The sequence below is a fragment of the Scyliorhinus canicula genome, chromosome 27 (genome assembly GCF_902713615.1).
Source record: "Scyliorhinus canicula chromosome 27, sScyCan1.1, whole genome shotgun sequence".
NCBI classification, from domain to species: domain Eukaryota; kingdom Metazoa; phylum Chordata; class Chondrichthyes; order Carcharhiniformes; family Scyliorhinidae; genus Scyliorhinus; species Scyliorhinus canicula.
In genome coordinates, this window is record NC_052172.1 from 21,918,357 (window position 1) to 21,938,920 (window position 20,564).

Below are 20,564 nucleotides of genomic sequence, written 5' to 3' on the forward strand. Positions count from 1 at the left end.
CCACCACCTCAACCACCTGTCTGGCTTCATTCCCCAGATTTAGGATCAGCACTGTGCCAACCTTTGTTGGACACTCTACATATTGATCTGAAAGGTTCTCCTGTAAACATTTAAATAAAATCCACTATCTAAGCCCTTAACACAATAACTATCCCAATTAATGTTGGGAAAGTTGAAATCACCTAACAGAATTACACTATTGTTATGCCAAACAACATCCAGAAGACAAAATAAACACCTTTAAACAGAAGCACATTAGGTTTACATTCACTACTGAGAACATTTATAATTCTGAATTCACCAAATGATCAAAAGATAGTCTTTTGATGGCAGAGAACAGCAGTACACCTGCTTGGTCTGGCTTCAGCTCCAACACTGAAAACAAAACTAAAAGACACCCTGCAGCAAACAGCCTAAAACGAAAGTAAAAAGCTGACAGACAGCCCAGCTCCACCCACACTCTGACATCACCGATAAACACCCATTTCTTAAAAGGTACTCTCACATGACATGATTGTTATTTTTACACACCTCTGCGTATTGTACACATAGTTGCTCCTCAATTTCCCGCCAACTATACAGGGCTCTATAATAAACACCTATCAATTTGGCTGTCCCCTTTTTATTCCTAAACTCTACCCACAAAGCTTCATTCGATGGCCCCACCAAGATATCATCTCTCCTTACTCCAGTAACTGACTGCTTAACTAATAATGCAATGCCTCCTCTATAACCCCCTCCCCATCTCACCTGAAGATTCTATATCCCGGAATGTTGAGCTATCAATCTTGCCCGCCACAACCACGCCTCTGTAATGGCGACTATATCACTATTTCACGCGTCAATCCTCGCCCTTAACTCATCCGTTTTACCTGTAATGCTACTGCCAGTAAATTAGAGGCCATCCAGCCTTGTTTTACTTCCTTGAAACTTAATACTACTTCGGACTTGATTGTTTTTCTGTTATTATGCTGTGACTTTATTCTGCTAACAGTCTGTGTACACCCCCCCCCCCCCCCCCCCCCCCCAACCCTGCCAAATTAGTTTAAAATTCCATTCAACAGCCCTGGCAAACCCACATGCAAGGACATTAGTCCCATTCTGGTTCAGATGTAGACTATCCCGCTTGTACAGGTTTTACCTTCCCCAGGATAAGTCCCAGTAATCCAGGAATCCCTCCTGCACCAACTCTAAAGCCATGCATTAATCTAAACTATTCTCTTATTTCTGTGCTTGCTAGCACATGGCACTGGGAGTGATGCAGAGATTACAGTCAGAGAGGTCCTGCTTTTTAAGTCTACTGCCTAGCTTCCGGAATTCTTAAGGGCCTCATCCCTCTTTCTGCCTATGTCATTGGTATCAACATGGTACTACAACCTCTGCCTTATCACCCTCCCCCTTCAGGATGTCCTGCAGCCGTTCAGTGACATCCAGACCCCCCCCCCCCCCCCTTCCACTCCTGCAGAGACAGGCTGCTTGAGGTGACAGAAGCTTGGCTCTGTCTGCACTTCCTGGTGGAACATCAGCCTCCAAAAGGGAATAGAGATTTGCGAGCTGGATCCTAGGGAACTCCTGAACTACCTGACTGTCTCTCCAGGACTGTCCGGTCACCCAACTGCCTGCTTCTTCAAATTCCCCCAGCTTGGGGCAGCACGGCGGCACAGTGGTTAGCATTGCTGCCTACGGCACTGAGGATCCGGGTTCGAATCCCGGCCGTGGGTCACTGTCCATGTGGAGTTTACACATTCTCCCCGTGTTTGCATGGGTTTCGCCCCCACAACCCAAAGATGTGCTCGTTAGGTGGATTGGCCACGCTAAATTGCCTCTTAATTGGACAAAAATAATTGGGTACTCTAAATTAAAAAAAAAAGAAAAACAAATTCCCCCAGCTGCAGTGGGAACACCTCTCTAAACGCACACTCCTTGAGGCTCTGACTCATGGATGCTCCAGTGGCCCCAGTCACAATTCCACCGCTGAAACCAGAGCTTCCTGAAGCTCAACACATTTCCTGCACACATGCTGGTCCCAGAGACTGGAAATGTGCCCGGCTGCCCACATAGAGCAGGAGGTGCATACCGTGGTTTTGAGTTCTTACCGAATGCTTTTTGGAAAACCAAGTATATCACATAGACTGGTTCCCCTTTATCTACCCTACTGATGACATCCCAAAATAAATTCTAACAATTTTGTCAAACACAATTTCCCTTTCTTAAATCCATACCAACTCTCTGATTACATCGTGATTTTCTAAATGCTTTGTTAAAGACTTCCTTAATAATATATGCCAGATGATCTCAGGCTAACCGGTCTGCAGTTCCCCATTTGCTCTCTCCCTCCTTTCTTAAATAGCAGAGCTGCATTTTCTAACCGCCAATCCACTGGGACAGTTCTAGAATCAAATACATTTTGGAAAACTACACTCAGTGCATCCACCGTCTCTGGCAGTAGGCCATCAAGTCATAGGCATCTGTTGGATTTTAGACCCAGAGGTTTCGCCAAAACCTTTTCTCTGCTCATATTAAGTTTGGCACTCCTTAGCCAAATAGTTACCTTCTTTCTGGAAGTTCTACTGCACACACAGACAAAATATTTCTTCACCGTACTTAAAATTCTCCCCTTGTGTTTAACATTCGTACAGAATCCAGAAAAATCGGAATGGCAAGTTACTCTAGCGCTGAAATACATAGTTAGCTCAGTGCAAAGTGCCACATCTATTAGGTTTGCGAGGGTATGAAACAATTTTCCACATTCAGGGATCAACAGGACATGATATCACTCTGTACCATGTCCATATTCTCATATGGTTATCAATGTCACAGTGCATGAATAGCAAAGGACAGTGACTGCCGACCTCAGCAGAGATTTTGGATGGATTTTAGCAATTTCCAAACAGTGTGCAAGCTGACACTCCAGTGCAGCACTGGGGGAGCGCTGCACTGCTGGTTGCAGCCACTGGACATGAAAGAAACCTTCGCCAGCCTTTCCCAGTCAAAGAATATTAGCATCAATTCCAGCACATCATTATCACCAGCTAACTTTGCAGAGCCAGGGCCGGGATTCTCCCCTACCCGGCGGGGCGGGAGGTCCCGCCGGGACAGAGTGGCGTGAAATACTCCGGTGTCGGGCCTCCCCAAAGGTGCGGAGAGGGGCCAAGCCCTCACGTTGAGGGGCTAGGCCCACGCCGGAGTAGTTCCCGCTCCGCCGGCCGGTGTGAACGGCCTTTGGCGCCCCACCAGCTGGGGCCAAAAGGCCTTCGCCGGCCAGCGGAAGTCCACGCATGCGCCGGTGCATCAGCGTCTGTTGACATCATACCAGCGCATGTGCAGGGGAGGGGGTCTCTTCCGTCCCTGCCACGGTGAAGGCTAAGGCGGGGCGAAAGAAAAAGAGTGCCCCCACGGCGCAGGCCCGCCCGCCGATCGGTGGGCCCCGATCGCACGCCAGGCCACCGCGGGGGCACCCCCCCAGGGTCAGATCGCCCCGCCAATCCGGTAGGTGTTTTGATTCCAGCCGGCGGGAGAGGCCTGTCAGCGGTGGGACTTCGGCCCATCGCGGGCCGGAGAATCGCCGCGGGGGGGCCCGCCGCGATTCCCGCCCACGCCGAATCTCAGGGGGCGGAGAATTCAGGACACAGAGGGCCGGGATTGACGCCGGCCCCGGGCGATTCTCCGACTTCCCAGGGGGTCGGAGAATTCCGCCACAGGAGTCTAACAGAAGAGCATCCTGGCTGTTTTCACAAGGTGAGTGTATTTACCAACTGAATGTTTCGGGGTACTACTGAACATTTCGATGCAGTGCCATGCAAGATGAGATCTTACACTTGTAGCAAAATGAATTTTGGTCTAGTATCTTTGGAGAGAGTACCCGACTACAGCTTTTAACCAACAACTCGAATTTATTCAACAGGTAGTGTTGAATGTGGAAAACAACCAACTCACAGCAAACTGCCACATGCAAATTACTCGCACACCTGTGAAAAGGACTTTTTAGGTCTTCCTTCACGCCAATAGAATTGTACAGCTACGTAAAAATCATGCAAACCACTAACTGAATACAAACAATTACATAATGCATTATTAAACTTCAAATCTGACAAAAGATTGCTTTCATCGCTCAACAGAAGCAGAACCACTTGGCTAAATTGTAATCGTTACCCAGTGCCATTTTGAACGAGATAAACTTTGGTATAAGCAGAGGTCAGCATTAGCATGTACCGCAGGCATTGATTCACTTTACAACGCTACTAATCAACCATAACTATGACTAACATTTCAAAAATAATTAATTGGATATGAAGTGCTTTGAGACAGAGGGTATAAAAGGTGTCAAACTGCAAGTTTTTCTGTTGGTTTGATTGATGGTTTGAAGAAAAAAAATTGTTTTTCTGGTAGAAAGTGGACCATGTTCTATTGGACCAGGGAGGGTTAACGGGTTCAGCACCTATATCTTAATGCACATTACAATGAAAAGGTGAACAGCAAGATATAATAATCTTTATTATTGTCATAAGTAGGCTTACATTAACACTGCAATGAAGTACTGTGAAAAGCCCCTAGTCACCACATTCCGGCACCTGTTCGGGTACACTGAGGGAGAATTCAGAATGTTCAATTCACCTAACAAGCATGTCTTTCGGAACTTGTGGGAGGAAACCAGAGAACCCGGAGGAAACCCACACAGACACGGGGAGAGCGTGCAGACTCCGCACAGTGACCCAAGCCGGAAATTGATCTTGGGACCCTGCCGCTGTGAAGCAACAGTGCTAACCACTGTGCTACCATGCTGCCCGTAAATTTGTTGCAGTAACTGGTGAATTGAGAACTGTGTGCATATGTGTATGTGTGTGTGTGTGGGTGGGGGGGAAATTCCAGATCATTGGACGAATAAAGGGAAAGTCAACAATAACTTGTATTTGTACAGAAAATGTTGCACATGTCCCAAGAGCTTCACAGGGAGCATCAGCAAAACCTTGCACTGAGCCGCATAAAGAGATTAGGGCAGGTGACGAAAAGCTTGGTCAAAAAGGTAGGTTTTAAGGAGAAGGAAGGGAGAGTAGTAGAAAGGTGCAGAGATTTTGGGAGGAGATTTCAGAGTTTTGGCAGCCAATGGTGGCACAATTAAAATTAGGGGTATGCAAGAGGCCAGAAATCTTGGGAGTGCTGGAGGATGTGACACAACTAGGGAGGAACGAGGATATTGGGAGATTTGAAAAACCACGGACGAGAATTTTAAAATTAGAGTATAAAATGCTCATCCACAAGAGCTTGCTGGCAGACTTTAATCGTCTGGAAAAAAAACTGCAGTTCTGATTAAAGTGTAATCAGAGTTGATAACTGAACATCTAGTACCACCATAATTACTAAGGGTCGAACAGCCTCCAAGTATGCTGCAATTTCTACGGTTCGCGAACCACCAATTCAGCCCGACGTTTAAACTTAGTTTGTTCATTATTTTGTATGTAAAAGCAACTCCGGAGTAGAGGTAATTTTAAACATTCAACCAGTTTTACTGATCACAAATAATGTCCAAGAACGTCTGCTGTAAGGTTATCAAGCACGGATTGATCAGGTAAACCCCTAAGGTCTTCCATGATCAGGCTGCCTACCATCATTGATGGTCTAGATTTACATACTAATATTAAGAAGCGAGTCCTAGACATTCTGATAGGTGTGGATTACCATGGATCAAAACGAGCGCTGCTTTTATCCAGTGGCAGGGAAAGTATCTTTAAACATTTTTAATGCCAAAAAATCTTGTGTATTGGCCAGTGAAGATAGTACTTGTAGAAGAGAATAGGATGAATGCAAAGTCCACTTTGGTGATGCGGCCACTCTGGCCAACAAATAGGTCTTCAACAACCACACTGACAAAATGTCCCGCAATGATGCCAGAAACATTCAGCACAAAGCTTCAAGCGTGAGCCACCACTGATGTTCAAACTTGATAAATCAAACATCTTCCTTACCTGTACTTGCATTGCTTCCAATGTTGTTCATGGCAGATGGCACCGATGCAGACGTTTGCAAAGGCAGATGTCCATTCTCACAGGTCATTGGCTTGTCCTGCCAAGCAGGGACAGTGACACACATGCTGCTATCCACTCGATTTTGCCATTCATTTAGCTTGTCTTCGACATTCTGCCGTTGATTTTGGTTGTACACTCCTGTGTAAATAGAGTCTGCCGGCCCCACATTTTGTGAACTGTAGTTGCTCGACATGCGCTCCTCCAAGTGGGTTAGCCATAAGGCCAGAGAACTCCGGTCATCCAGTGAGGTGGCAGGGTGGATTAGTGCATAGGATAACAGCTGTCTACTCTCCTCGATGAACAGATTGCTATCAATGGAATAGGCCAGCACCTTCTGCAGCAGTTTCATATACTCAGACTTTGCCTCCACGTTCCCAGGCTGAAGTAAAGGAAGATGGGAAAGCAACTGCAGAACAACCTTTTCCTTCGGGTCCTGGTGCCATTGACTGATGAAAGCTGCAAAACGAACAAAGTACAATTCAAACCTCCGGAAATAAAGCTTTGTCCTCTTCCTAAGTTTTCATAAGCGTCATAATTACATGCAACATTAGCCCACCTGAACAGTCATTTACCTGAAAACACAAATTCAAGTTCAACATATGAATAATGGGAGATTTTGGATCAATCACCTGCCAAGCAGAAACCTAAACATCCAGCTTTTTATTTTGGGCAAGGTGGGAAATGCAATGCAGCCAAGCCTAGAAAACCTCTCAACTATCAACTAAACATTGGATGGCACAAGGTGGAATGGACACAAAAACACAGCTGTAATTTAGTATTCAACAATGTTCAATGGGAGCTAAATATGCCTTGACCATTCATTATTTGGGCAGCACGGTAGCATTGTGGAGAGCACAATCGCTTCACAGCTCCAAGGTCCCAGGTTCGATTCCGGATTGGGTCACTGTCTGTGCGGAGTCTGCACATCCTCCCAGTGTGTGGGTGGGTTTCCTCCGGGTGCTCCGGTTTCCTCCCACAGTCCAAAGATCTAAATTGCCCTTAGTGTTGGGTGGGGTTACTGGGTTATGGGGATAGGGTGAAGGCGTTAACCTTGGGTAGGGTGCTCTTTCCAAGAGCCGGGGCAGACTCGATGGGCTGAATGGCCTCCTTCTGCATTGTAAATTCTATGATAATCCATAGAAACCCTACAGTCTGCTCTAACCCTCCGAAAGAGCACTCTACCAAGGCCCACTCCCCACTCTATCCACGTATTAATCACGGCTGTATTAATCAGTCACCCAAGGCCGGAATCGAACGCAGGTCTCTGGCGTGAGGCAGCAGTGCCAATCACTGTGCCACTCTACTGCCTTTTTGAGCAGTGAATGTCGTTTGGGACTTGCATATTTGTTAACTGTCAAAAGTGATTTTAATTTTTTAAAATAAATTTAGTGTACCCAATTATTATTTTTCCAATTAAGGGGCAAATCAGCGTGGCCAATCCACCTACTCTGTACATATTTGGGTTGTGGGGGTGAAACCCATGCAGACACGGGGAGAATGTGCAAACCCCACACCAGGAGCCAGGATTCGAACCCGGGTCCTCAGCACTGCAGTCCCAGTGCTAACCACTGTGCCACCATGCTGCCCCAAAAGGGATTTTAACGATATAGAATGACTGAATCGCCACAGCCCAAGAGGCAGCTATTTGACTGGTCAAGCCCATGCTGGCTCTCTGCAAGAGTTATATCTAACCACACAGGGTCAGAAATATTTTCACATCACCTTTGATTCTCTTTCCATTCATCTGCAATTAGTGTCCTCCGTTTCCTAACAATTGCTTGGACTGCACTGTCAAGATCCCTAATAATTGTGAACACCTCTATCCAGTTTCCTCCTAACCCTCTCTGCTGAAAGAACAGCTCCAGCTTTTCCAATCTGTCAAGGCAACGGATGTTCCTCACCCCTAGATCCATTCTTGCAAATTGCTTCTGCACCATCTTCAATACCATCATATCCTTCCGAAATTGAAACGCTAGAATTGGACACACTACTCCAGTGTTTTATAAAGGTTCAGCATAATGCTTTAGCATTAAATTTCATCTGCCACCTTGTCCACCCATTCCCACCTGTTTCTCTTTATGTCCATCGCTACCCTCCTCACAGTTCAAGATATTCAAATCACATGTGTCATATCACATTTTGAAATTGTGCCTTGCTCACCCAAGTCTTAGCCATTAATATATATCAAGAAAAGCGGTGGCCGTTGTACCGGCCCCTGGGGAACTTCACGCTATATCTTTCTCCAGTCTGAAAACCACAGTCACCACCATGGTTTCCGGTCATTCAACCAATATCATATTTAAGCTGCCACTTTCCCTTTTATTCCATGGAGTTTGGCTTCCGACAAGCCTGCTATGTAAAACTTTATCAAACAACTTTTGGAATATCACATACACTCCATCAGCCACATTACCTTCGTCAACGCTTTGTTAACTCATCAAGAAATTCAAGTTAGTTGAGCATAATTTGCCGTTAAGAAATCTGTGCTGGCTTTCTAGACTTAATCTACATTCATCCAAGTGGCTGTTAGTTTTGTCCTGAATTATCGTTTCTAAAAACGTTCCCACCACTAAAATAAAACTGTCTTACTACACCAGGTTAAAGTCCAACAGGTTTGCTTCGAATCACTAGCTTTCAGAGTGCAGTTGCTTCCTCAGGTGAGTGACTTACCTGATGAAGGAGCTATGCTCTGAAAGCTAGAGATTCAAAACAAACCTGTTGGACTTTAACCTAGTGTTCTAAGACTTCTTACTGTGCCCACCCCAGTCCAACGTCGGCACCTCCACATCATTAATAAAACAGATTGGTTTTTTTGGGACATTTAGAATTTTCCAGTCAACTGGCACCACCCTGGAGGGATCAAAACCTAGTACTTTTGCAATTCTTGACCTTACTTCCCCCAATATCCTCAGGCAGGTCTCATGCAGTCCTGGTTCTTAATCAACATTTATGCACCCAAAGATCCAATATCTCCTGATTAAACATTAGCCCTTCCAGTGTCTGAACTACTTCCTCTTCCACTATGATTGTTCCTCGCTACTGATGCAAAGTACTCAGTACCTCAAGTCATGTCCTCTGCCTCCACACGTGGTTCTAATTGGCCTCACTCCCCCTTTTTACCGTCCTTTTACTATTTTTATGCCTATAGAAACCTACAGACAATGAGGCAGCGAAGTGGCGCAGTGGATAGCACTGCCGCCTCACGGTGCCGAGGTCCCAGGTTCGATCCCGGCTCTGGGTCACTGTCTGTGTGGAGTTTGCACATTCTCCCTGTGTTTGCGTGGGTTTCGCCCCCACAACCCAAAGATGTGCAGGTTAGGTGGAGGACTGGCCACGCTAAATTGCCCCTTAATTGGAAAGAATTAGGTGGGTACTGTAAATTTATAAAAGAAAAAACCTACACACAAGTGACGCATTGTTATTAGACCAGTTCAACATACTGGTATCAAAATACTGTTAGGAAATTACACTTAAACCAGTATAGTTCAATGTGCTAATATACTTCTTGAGGCAATGTGTAGCTCATCCTCTTCATTTTCTCCCACAATTCTCCATCACAGACCTGTCACCATTGGTATTTTAATTTACAAGGTAATGTGAAATACTGGTGCAAAGCATAGATCATAGGGACATGGGAGCGGGCCTCTTTTTATAGCTCCTTCAAAGACCTGACAATAATGATGGGCTGAATGACCCGTGCTGTATGAAATTATTGGATTACAAATTTAGAGGTTCACTTTTGTTCTCCAGTTATGAGGTTTTTTGCCTTTTCCTCATTCCAGCAGTTTCCCCATTATGTGTCACACAATTCCCAGGTCATTACCTCTTCCTTCCTGGGGAATTTCCAGCTGTGCCGGACTATGTTCCCTCTATAGATACCATACCTTGTTAGGTCCAAGCAGCCCAGTCAATTCTGCTCAATAATTTTTACACTTGCATGTCTGGGTTAAGTAGTAATTGGGACAACAGACTTTGCATTAGAATTGGGGGGGGGGGGGGGGGGGGGGGGGGGGGAGAGCAAAATCCCAACAAACTTAAGGGGAAAGCAAAGAAACTAAATATGGTCACTGTTTTAATTACCTCCTACAAAGGAGCATCTCAGTCAGCTTCATGTCATAATAATGCAAGTTGATGCACTCCATTGCTGACTACTCAAGTTGGGCAGCACGGTAGCACAAGTGGTTAGCACTGTGGCTTTACAGCACCAGGGTCCCAGGTTCGATTCACCACTGGGTCACTGTCTGTGTGGAGTCCACACGTTCTCCTCATGTTTGCGTGTGTTTCCTCCGGGTGCTCCAGTTTCCTCCCACAGTCCAAAGACATGCAGGCTAGGTGGATTGGCCATGATAAATTGCCCTTAGTGACCAAAAAGGTTAGGAGGAGTTATTGGATTACGGGGTAGGGTGGAAGTGAGGGCTTAAGTGGGTCGGTGCCGACCCGATGGGCCAAATGGCTTCCTTCTGCACTGTATGTTCTATTACAGATGTGAGCAAAAAAAGAAAAAGCACAAATTAAAATTAGGTTTGGAACAACTGCAAATTACGTAATGGTGCTGTTGAATTCAAACATGTTGTACCAAGGAATGAATAATATGCTGGCACTGCACTCTATATGAAGGGAGTCTTTTAGTCTCATTAAGATTGACATAAGGAGGCCTGGCGCATTCCCTCCAGAAGCAGACTTAAATAAAAGCACAAAACTAATCAGTGAGACAGACAACTGAAGTGCTACTTGACGTGCAGGCAGCAATCTAAAGCAGTCTCTCTCTTGTCCGGATAAGATGCGAGGTGCAGGGCGATGACACAAAAACAACAAGCTCCAAACATGAAGCCACAAACTGACGCGGGTCTTTATTTGAAAACAAATAAATGAAATAGTGACACCTCCATGGTTTAAACTTGGGAGACCCACATCACATATGTAGCAAAATTAGTATTTTTACTACAATAGTACTTGATCCATTGCCATTACATCCTCCCCATGTGATCACTGATGCTATATCCATTACTCTCACAGCATCTGCCTATGTCATTTCCCCCCCCCCCCCCCTTTCCACAATCCAAGGATGTCCCCTTTCCCCTCCGCCTCCTCTCCCATACAGCCCCCCCCCCACCTACCCTCCTTTGAAAGCCATCGCGCCCATCCCCCCTGCCCTGGAATGGTACCTTCCAGCCATCAACATCTTTTAAACCGTCTCTCAACAGAGGTCAGTATTTTTCAAAAGGGATGAAAATAAAGTGAAGGGAACAGAAAGAAATGACCTTGTTGTAAATGCATAGCAGCAGTTGCAGACTTTCGATTTAAACAGCATTTTATTTTCTAAACTATGTTGCAATTGCATTACACATGGGCCAAAACTTAAAAAGCATCATGGCTGTATCAAGCATACCAAGCTTAACTACAGTCCTGATCTGCAACTCCATTCAGATATTCTGTACCATAAGGTTTCAATTTGAAAATCTCATTAAAACAAAAGGAAATGATAGAAGACCAAAGATTGTTCTGGGTAGATTTCAAAGGAAATTCTGTATCCAAATATCGAGCCTAATCTCACCAACAACCCTCCCAATCACATCAGCATGGTCAAGGTCAGAACATTCACATCTCCGCACATATTGAGTGAATTGTTTCAAACCCGTAACAGCTTAATTGTAGAACAGCTCAACAGTTTGAATCAAAACAAGGTGATAAAATGTAACAGCGTCACAAGACAGAATGCATTTACTTGCTGTTGAGAGTAAATTTAAAAGGATTGAAGTCAATACAGTACTCAGGATTGTTTGAATGGGGAAAGTTCCCTCAAGTGTTGAATAGGGCAAATGAAAGTTGTACAGAGCAGTGTCACAAATCTAATCCCCTGGGCAGACTTAACTGAACTCAGGTGGAGCAGTAAAAAGGGGCCCGTACAATTGGCTTTAGCGACAACAGAAACAGTCCAATACTTGAACCCTAGGCACACATAACAATAGGCCCTTGGGCAAGTCAGAGGCACATACAGGCATAACCCCAGAATGTGACTGCACACCAAAGGCAGGACAATGGGAACAAAATGATAGGCAACAGTTGTGAAAATAACCTGGCTAATATCAATTCATTCTCCAAATTTGCTGGGCTATATCACTTTACTCCTCCAGTCAAGCAGCCTGCCTTTACCCACTGCCCAGACTTATACAAGAGGAATGGATGAGGTACTGGGCACACCCTCCACACACATGGGACCGATCAAGACAAGAAAGTCTCTGATTCTGGAAAGCATGCATTTCAAATGGCAGAGTTATCAAGCAAAAATAAATACTAAATTTTCTCTAAACTTGGCATTTGCATCTTTACTATTTATTGAACAATAGAAATTAAAAATCTCCCTAGTTTAAAACATCTTTTAGTTTAACAAAGATTGGTGCATCCACACTGAACTTCGTATAATTCTTTTTACTACCCTTAATAGATCTGAACATAAGACATGGGAGCAGTGAATCAGAGCCTGCTGTCATTCTGTTAGATGGTTGAACTTCTACACCCTATCCCATTTCCCTCAATTCCCTTAGTATCCGCCCACTCCGAAAACCAGTGCTCTCAGTCTTGAATATACTCATCTATAGCCTTCATCATTCACAACCTTCTGAAAGACAACATTTTTCCTTCTCCCGCTCTCAATTCTATACTCTGCAGCTAGTTCAAACAGCATCCAACATTTACCCTGCTTACCCCTTAAGTAAGTGTAGGTCTGAAATCAAATGCCCTCTCATTCTTCTGAACTCCATCCTAATCAATCTCTTTGTAGAAGATTCAATCTAATGAATCTTCAATGCACCCCCTCGAAGGAAAATATATCCTTCCTTAGGTGGGAGAATTATACAGTGTATAAATTACATTCCAAATGTTGTCTCACAGCCCCATAAAACTGCAAGATATCCTTACACTTATACTCTAACCCCCTTGTCCATTCCTAATTGCTAGCTGTACCTATATTTCAAGGATAAGGATAGCCAAATCCCTCTGAACACCAACATTTACAGATCTGTCACCTTTGGGGCTGGTTTAGCACAGTGGGCTAAACAGTTGGCTTGTAATGCAGAACAAGGCCAGCAGCGTGGGTTCAATTCCCATACCGGCCTCCCTAAACAGGCGCCAGAATGTGGCGACTAGGGGCTTTTGACAGTAACTTCATTGAAGCCTACTTGTGACAAGAAGCAAATTATTATTTTTTAAAAACTACTCTGCTTTCCAATCTACCAATGTAGACAAATTATACTCCATCTGCCACCTTCACTGGTCTATATCCCTTTCCAGCCTTTCTGCATCCAGACAGCATGCTTTCCCAACCTGTCAGTAAACTATAATAATTTGCATTCAGTCCCCTTATCTAAATCAGCGACACAAGCTGTAAATATCCGAGCCCTAAACACTGATCCCTGTGGCACTCGCAATCCTAAATATAAAACATTTATTCCAATCTTTAATCCAAGTTGCTTTATTACTCTCAATCCCATGAGTTCTAATCTTCTGTAACAACCTCTGACGCGGTACCTTATCAAGTTCCTTCTCAAAATCCAAACATGGTTTCCTTTATCTATGCTTCCAGTTACAGCTTCAAAAAAAAGTACACCGTTTCATTGCTCGGCACAACCTCGAGGGCCGAAGGGCCTGTTCTGTGCTGTACTGTTCTAAGTTTCCATCATGAAACCATATCGACTCCAGCTAATCATATCCATTGCCCAAATTACCTGATGTACTAATGTTCCTCCCTATCCTTAGATACCCTGGTTACAGAGAATGAGCGCTCAAGTCTGTCCATCCTAACCATTCCTTGCAGCTCAATACACAAGAGCATAAACCAAAAAAATAAAGTAGCAATGCCTGGGGAGTCAGAGCATCAGGCAAAATGGAGAGAGTTTGAAACTCAAGCCCCCGGCAAAACAGCACGAGAGGATTAAAAGAAACGCAGCATAAAGGAAACCAGGAAACCAACATTCTGACAACAGAAATTCACAAAAGGATTATGCAATAAAGTAGGCACCTGTAAAAATACTATATAAAATTCTGTCATGCGCCACGGTCAAAGGTAAAAATAGCTGAACTCCGACATATGGACCACAATCACATGCTTGAGTGAAATGTAATTATATATTACTCAATAGCCAAATTTTAAACATAAAGAGAGCACTGTGCAAAGCACAGCCTTAAATTTGAAGTACTATGATGCAATATATTTAGGTCTGTAGGCTGGGACTAAAAATAATCACAAATATACATTTGAGTGGTAGTCACCACAAGCCACAAAATCACAAATCAAGTTTAATAAGTGTCATCCACATGAGAAGTGGCAGAAATGCTGACATATTTAGTTTAAAAGTGCGTGCACACTTTTTTTTGCAGTTCTCAAGGTAGTGCCCTATTTTACTAACCATTTCGCACACTGACTCCAAAGCTGCTCTTCAACCAACAGTTGGAATGCAAGACGATGGCACCCACGTTTACTAGCCCTATGGGCAGAGACACGATCTGCACTGGTTGCTTGTGCACTGACACTGTAAGAGAAATCGGCTTGGAGGGGAGGTTGAACAAGACAACGAGAATCAGACTACGGAACTGAAGCTGAAAATGTTTCGTGGGCAGCACGGTAGCACAAGTGGATAGCACCATGGCTTCACAGCACCAGGGTCCCAAGTTCGATTCACCACTGGGTCAGTGTGTGTGCGGAGTCTGCACGTTCTCCCCGTGGGTTTCCTCCGGGTGCTCCGGTTTCCTCCCACAGTCCAAAGTCGTGCAGGTTAGGTGGATTGGCCATGATAAATTGCCCTTAGTGACCAAAAAGGTTAGGAGGGGTTATTGGGTTACGGGGATAGGGTGGAAGTGAGGGCTTAAGTGGGTCGACGCAGACTTGATGGGCCGAATGGCCTCCTTCTGCACGGTATGTTCTATGTTTACAAGGTCAGATTCAGCGAATCCTCCCAACTGGTTCAACCCATTGGGTTACCTGCTTCTAGAGAATATGCCTCGTCAGCAGAAACCATGACAATCTCCCCCAGCAGCGCAGCGAGGGAATTAACTATTTTACAGTGCTGCAGCTTAATTGTGGACAATATTGGCTCCTATTCTCTGGAGAATTATATTTGAAATGAAATGAAATGAAAAGAAAATCGCTTATTGTCACAAGTAGGCTTCAAATGAAGTTACTGTGAAAAGCCCCTAGTCGTCGCATTCTGGCGCCTGTTCGGGAGGCTGGTACGGGAATTGAACCGTGCTGCTGGCCTGCCTTGGTCTGCTTTGAAAGCCCTGTGCTAAACCAGCCCCATAATTTATTTAATCTATTAAAATATTTTTTTGTTTTTTAAATTCATTTTTTTCAAATAACGGGGAATTTAGCCTGGCCAATCCAGCTAACCTGCACATCTTTGGGTTGTGGGGGCAAAACCCACGCAATCACAGGGTGGGGGGAGGGAGGGAGGAGGAATGTGCAAACTCCACACAGACAGTGACCCAGAGCCGGCATCGAACCTGGGACTGAGGCAGCAGGGCTAACCCACTGCGCCACCGTGCTGCCCTATTAAAATATTTTTAGTTTAACAACTTTTGTTCTTGCACATATTTAGTGCACTGCTGTTTCACCATCAGCATATTATCAATTTCTCCTTAGCATAACTTAAAAATCTTGAACAGATTTGTAAAATTAGCCCTCTTGAAATTAGGGACAAGTGTTAAATTTGTCAGTAGTCTTTGCTTGAAGATCAGTGGAGATAATCACTTGGATGCACAGTGGACCGAAAAAAACCTCTCTCTAAATGTCAGCAAAACCAAGGAACTGATCATCGAAGCGCAGTACGACACACGGCCCCATCTACATAAATCGTTCCGAAGTAGAGATGGTCGATAGCTTTAGGTTCCTGCGGGTCACCATCAACAGTCTTTCCTGGTCCACTCACGTTGATACAACAGTCAAGAAAGCCCAACATCATTACTTCCTACGGAAGCTGAAGAAATTCAGCATGTCTGCATCGACTCTCACAAACATCTACAGATGCGCCATAGAGAGCATCCTATCCGACTGCGTCACAGCTTGGAATGGCAACTGCTTGGCCCAAGATCGCAAGAAACTGCAGAGTGTGGTGAACTCATTCCAACACATTACACAAGCTTGCCACCCTCGTATTGATTCTGTCTACACCTCCCACTGCCTCAGGATGGCAGACAGTATTGTCAGAGACCCATCACACCCAGGTTTTGCCCTTTTCCAGACCCTTCCATCAGGCAGAAAATGCACAAATCTGAAGACCTGCACATCCAGACATAGAAACAGCTTCTTCCCCACAGCTACTAGACTCCTCAATGAGTCTCATCTCAGACTGATCTGCTCCCTGCAAGACACTATTCACGACGTCCTATGGTGCTCTTGCTCATGTATTTGCTTTGTTTGGCCCTTATTCCGCACTATGAACCACGTACTTATTTGCCAATGTACTTTGTCGACTACTGCGTACGTCCCCTTGGCCGCAGAAAAATACTTTTCACTGTACTTCGGTACATGTGACAATCAATCAATCAAGTCCAACACTGCACTGGGGCTTTTGCTTAAGCACAGACAGATGAACAATTAGAAATGCTCCCTATTTCTGGTCTAAAATAAAACACAATAGGGAAGGAAGCCCATGTTTCGAGCTATCTTCAGTGACAAATATCAGGGCCAGACAACAGAGACATTACTATCTATACAGTACTGAATAATGGAGACAAAGATATCGTACAAACTATAATATCTTCGGAAATCAATAAATGTCTATGAAAAAAGCAGCTGCAAAACTTTCCACAAAGGAAAGCAACAAGACATCGGAGGGCAGGAAATGTGGGTAGAACCACCTTGGAGGGAAAAATGTGCAGAAAGGCACAAAAAAAAAAAGGAATAATAATCAGATTTGAATATGAAACAAGCTCCTAAACAAATCCCTACACGTGTACTTATTCATGGAGGCTGTACCCAATCTGAAATTAGTATCTCCAGATGAAAAATTAAATCAGCTCCTGCGACAGAATGGCATCATTTGGGTTCCATCACCAACCATGACATGTCACATGAAGCACAAACCCATTGCAGTAAACATCAAACTGAGTTACAATGTGGGAGAGTAGCAATCCACCTTGGGTTAGAAATTGAACACATGTGGCTATTTACCATACCAAAGAGACAATGAACTCCTCCAGCTTAATTCAGACTCACAGAATAATATAGTGCAGAAGAGGTCCTTTGGCACATCAAATCTGCACCTATGGATGAAAAACACCTGACCTGTCGACCGAATCCCATTTGCCAGCACTTGGCCCATAGCCTTGAATGTTAAGATGTGCCAAGTGCTCATCGAGGTACTTTTTAAAGGATGTGAGGTAATCTACCACTACCATTCTCCAGGTCAGTGCGTCCCAGACCGTCACCAATCTCTGGGTGAAGAGATTTTATCTAGTGTCCCTACAACTAGGGTTAGTTGTGTCCCCTCGTAACTGACCCTTCAAATAAGGGGAACAGCTGCTCCCTATCCACCCTGTTCATGCCCCTCATAATCTTGTACACCACGACCAGTTCGCCCTTCAACCTTTTGTGCTCTAGCGAAAACAACCCAAGCCTATCCAACCTCTCTTTACGGGCAGCACACACGGTAGCACAGTCGCTAGCAGCTCCAGGGTCCCAGGTTCGATTCCCAGCTTGGAGTCTGCACGTTCTCCCCATGCCTGCGTGCGTTTCCTCCGGGTACTTCGGTTTCCTCCCACAGTCCAAAGATGTGTGGGTTAGGTGGATTGGCCATGCTAAATTACCCTTAGTGTCCAAAAAGGTTGGGTGGGGTTACTGGGTTGCAAGAATAGGGTGGAGGTGTGGGCTTGAGTAGGGTGCTCTTTCCAAGAGCCGGTGCAGACCCAATGGGCCGAATGGCCTCCTTCTGCACTGTAAATTCAAATTCTATGATAACTTAAATGTTCCACCCCAGGCAACATCCTGGTGAATCACCTCTGCACTCCCTCCAGTGCGATCACATCATCTTATAATGTGGCGACCAGAATTGCACACAGTACTCCAACTGTGGCCTCACCAAAGTTCTATACAACTCCAACATGACCTCCCCGCTTTTGTAATCTATGCCTCAATTGATAAAGGCAACAGTCCCATATGCCTTTTTTCACCACCCTATTAACCTGCCCTTCTGCCTTCAGATCTATTGGCAAACATTCCTAGGTCCCGTTGTCCTTGAAACTTCCTGTAAGGTTACTCAGATCTTTGGACTGGGAGAGGTGGTTTTATGTGAAGAATCAAAAATACTTAGTTTACAGCAGTAAAATGAAAAATTAACTACGAGATTGTAGAACCACAGTTACATTCTGGGTATATAATGCGGCACGGTAGCACATTGGTAGCACTTTTGCTTCACAGCGCCAGGGTCCCAGGTTCGATTCCCGACTTGGGTCACTGTCTGTGTGGAGTCTGCACGTTCTCCCCGTGTCTGCGTGGGTTTCCTCCGGGTGCTCCGGTTTCCTCCCATAAGTCTTGAAAGACATGCTGTTCGGTGAATTGGACATTCTGAATTCTCCCTCTGTGTACCCGAACAGACGCCGGAATGTGGCGACTAGGGGCTTTTCACAGTAACTTCACTGCAGTGTTAATGTAAGCCTACTTGTGACAAGAGTATTATTATATCTTCACCTGGTACCCATTTATTTTTGAGCAGGAGTGATCAGGGGTGGTGGGAAAAAAATTCTGAAGTGATTTGTCTGCAATCCCAGGTGCACTGATCTGGAACAGTGCCATGCTGGTAGTAAAACTAACTCGATATTATTGCTTTACCAGCAGCCATGTAGGAGGTGACAATAGTAAATACATTAAAATTTTCAAGAGCAAGATGGAGAGAATATTTTTCAAATTTGCATCTCAGGATGTGGAAGAAAGCAGGTAAATAAAGCTGCTGTACAGGTCAACGAGAATCTAACTGACTGGCGCAACAGGCTCAAGGGGCTGAATAATCAAAACCTGATCTTGTGCGCCAGTCTCAAAAATATTACTGACAGGTCAAGTCACAGCTTAGGTTCTAAATGACAACCTCCTAAATGTTTATAATTTGCACCCACAAAGACATTATAAAGTGGAGAGTTGCATTGAGCTGAGACTGTTAACATTCTGCAGACCCATTATATTTCACCGAAACCCTCATTCACTGTCAGTTGATCAACTAGCATTATGAAATGAACATTCTTTCCATCACAAGACTGAGCAGTATGGAAAACTCAGCCATGTCTGTGGATTTCTGAAAGATTATTTGCATGACTGGAAGGACACAGTCTAAAGAGTGCGCTCAAACCATTTGAATGTCTCAGCCAACATTTATTATTTAATCAATACCACTGAAACAATTAGCTGGTCATTTATCGCAATACTGTTTATGGGCTCTTGCTGTGTAGCTACATTCAATCACGTCAAAACAGTAACTGCAATTCAAAGGTATTTTGTTGGCAGTAAAGTGCTTAGGTTTGCTTCAGAGGTCATGAAACGTGGTTACAAAAACCTGTGCGTCAAATTTTTCATAAAGAGAATTACTCCTCAAGTCACTTCAATTAAATAGCACCAGTATTTTAAATTTGCCATATGGCTTTTTAAATATTAACTCTCTCCTACCAGAAAGATAAATTATACCTAGCATAAAGATACGGGGCTGGATTCTCCGCCATTGGGATTCTCCATTTTGCCGGCAGCCCGGGGATTTCCTGGCGGCGTGGGACTGCCCCACAATGGGAAACCCCATTGAGCAGCCGGCGAAACGGAGCACCCACTGGCGTGCCGAACCAGAAATCTGGCGCAGCGGGATGGACTATCCAGCCCTTGGAATTTCAGGCAAGGAATTTACAGAACACTTTATGCTACTATAAAGATTTTAATGATCAATTTAAAAGTGTATGTGAACCAGTGATACATCCAGCTGTACAGTTAGCTTATAGATTGTGCAATTAGAGCTAAGCAATATTATCAAGTATTAGTGGTTACAAGTTTATCACTTAATGCAGTGCTGGCAGAAATTTGAGATGATGAATTAAAGAATATCACAAAAAACATATTGGCTGAAGCAATTCTCCCTACGGCTTATTGCCACCAATATGCTAAATAGACTGAGTTCCAACATGCAAGGGGTTCAATCAGCAAGCAGCTACATTCATTCACTGGGGATTTTTATTTCTGGAGAGAGGATCAAAGTGATCATTTTATAATTCAGTACCAGTTACTATCGCATAGTTACCGAAAGAAAGAGAAGTCTAGAACATTCAGCCTTGCTCTAACACTGGAGGGTATTTAAACCCGACAAACATATCAAGCATTCCAAAAAGATGTGTTGAATAAAAAGGCAGTAACAAAATTCCAGATTCTCCAAGAATTCCTCATTAGGGTTAAGCTCTTGAATCAGTTCTGAAAACGTGTATAGATCTGCAGATTGAACTTCCTTTATTTCAGATCCGTGTGACAGTGAAAGTGTACATTGTCAACATACACAACAGCACCTTGCTGGAGGACAATCT

The 20,564-nt window shown here is 44.4% G+C and overlaps 1 protein-coding gene across 2 annotated transcripts in view; it reads right to left on the reverse strand.

Moving 5' to 3' along the window:
• The window catches only part of LOC119957835 (protein Smaug homolog 1), a 72,242-nt gene that overhangs the window by 39,447 nt on the left and 12,231 nt on the right, over positions 1–20,564 (reverse strand). For both annotated transcript variants that reach the window (XM_038785976.1, XM_038785974.1), the window contains exon 2: positions 5,964–6,479. In XM_038785976.1, coding sequence (XP_038641904.1) covers positions 5,964–6,479 — 516 coding nt within the window. The remainder of the gene's footprint in view (positions 1–5,963; positions 6,480–20,564) is intronic.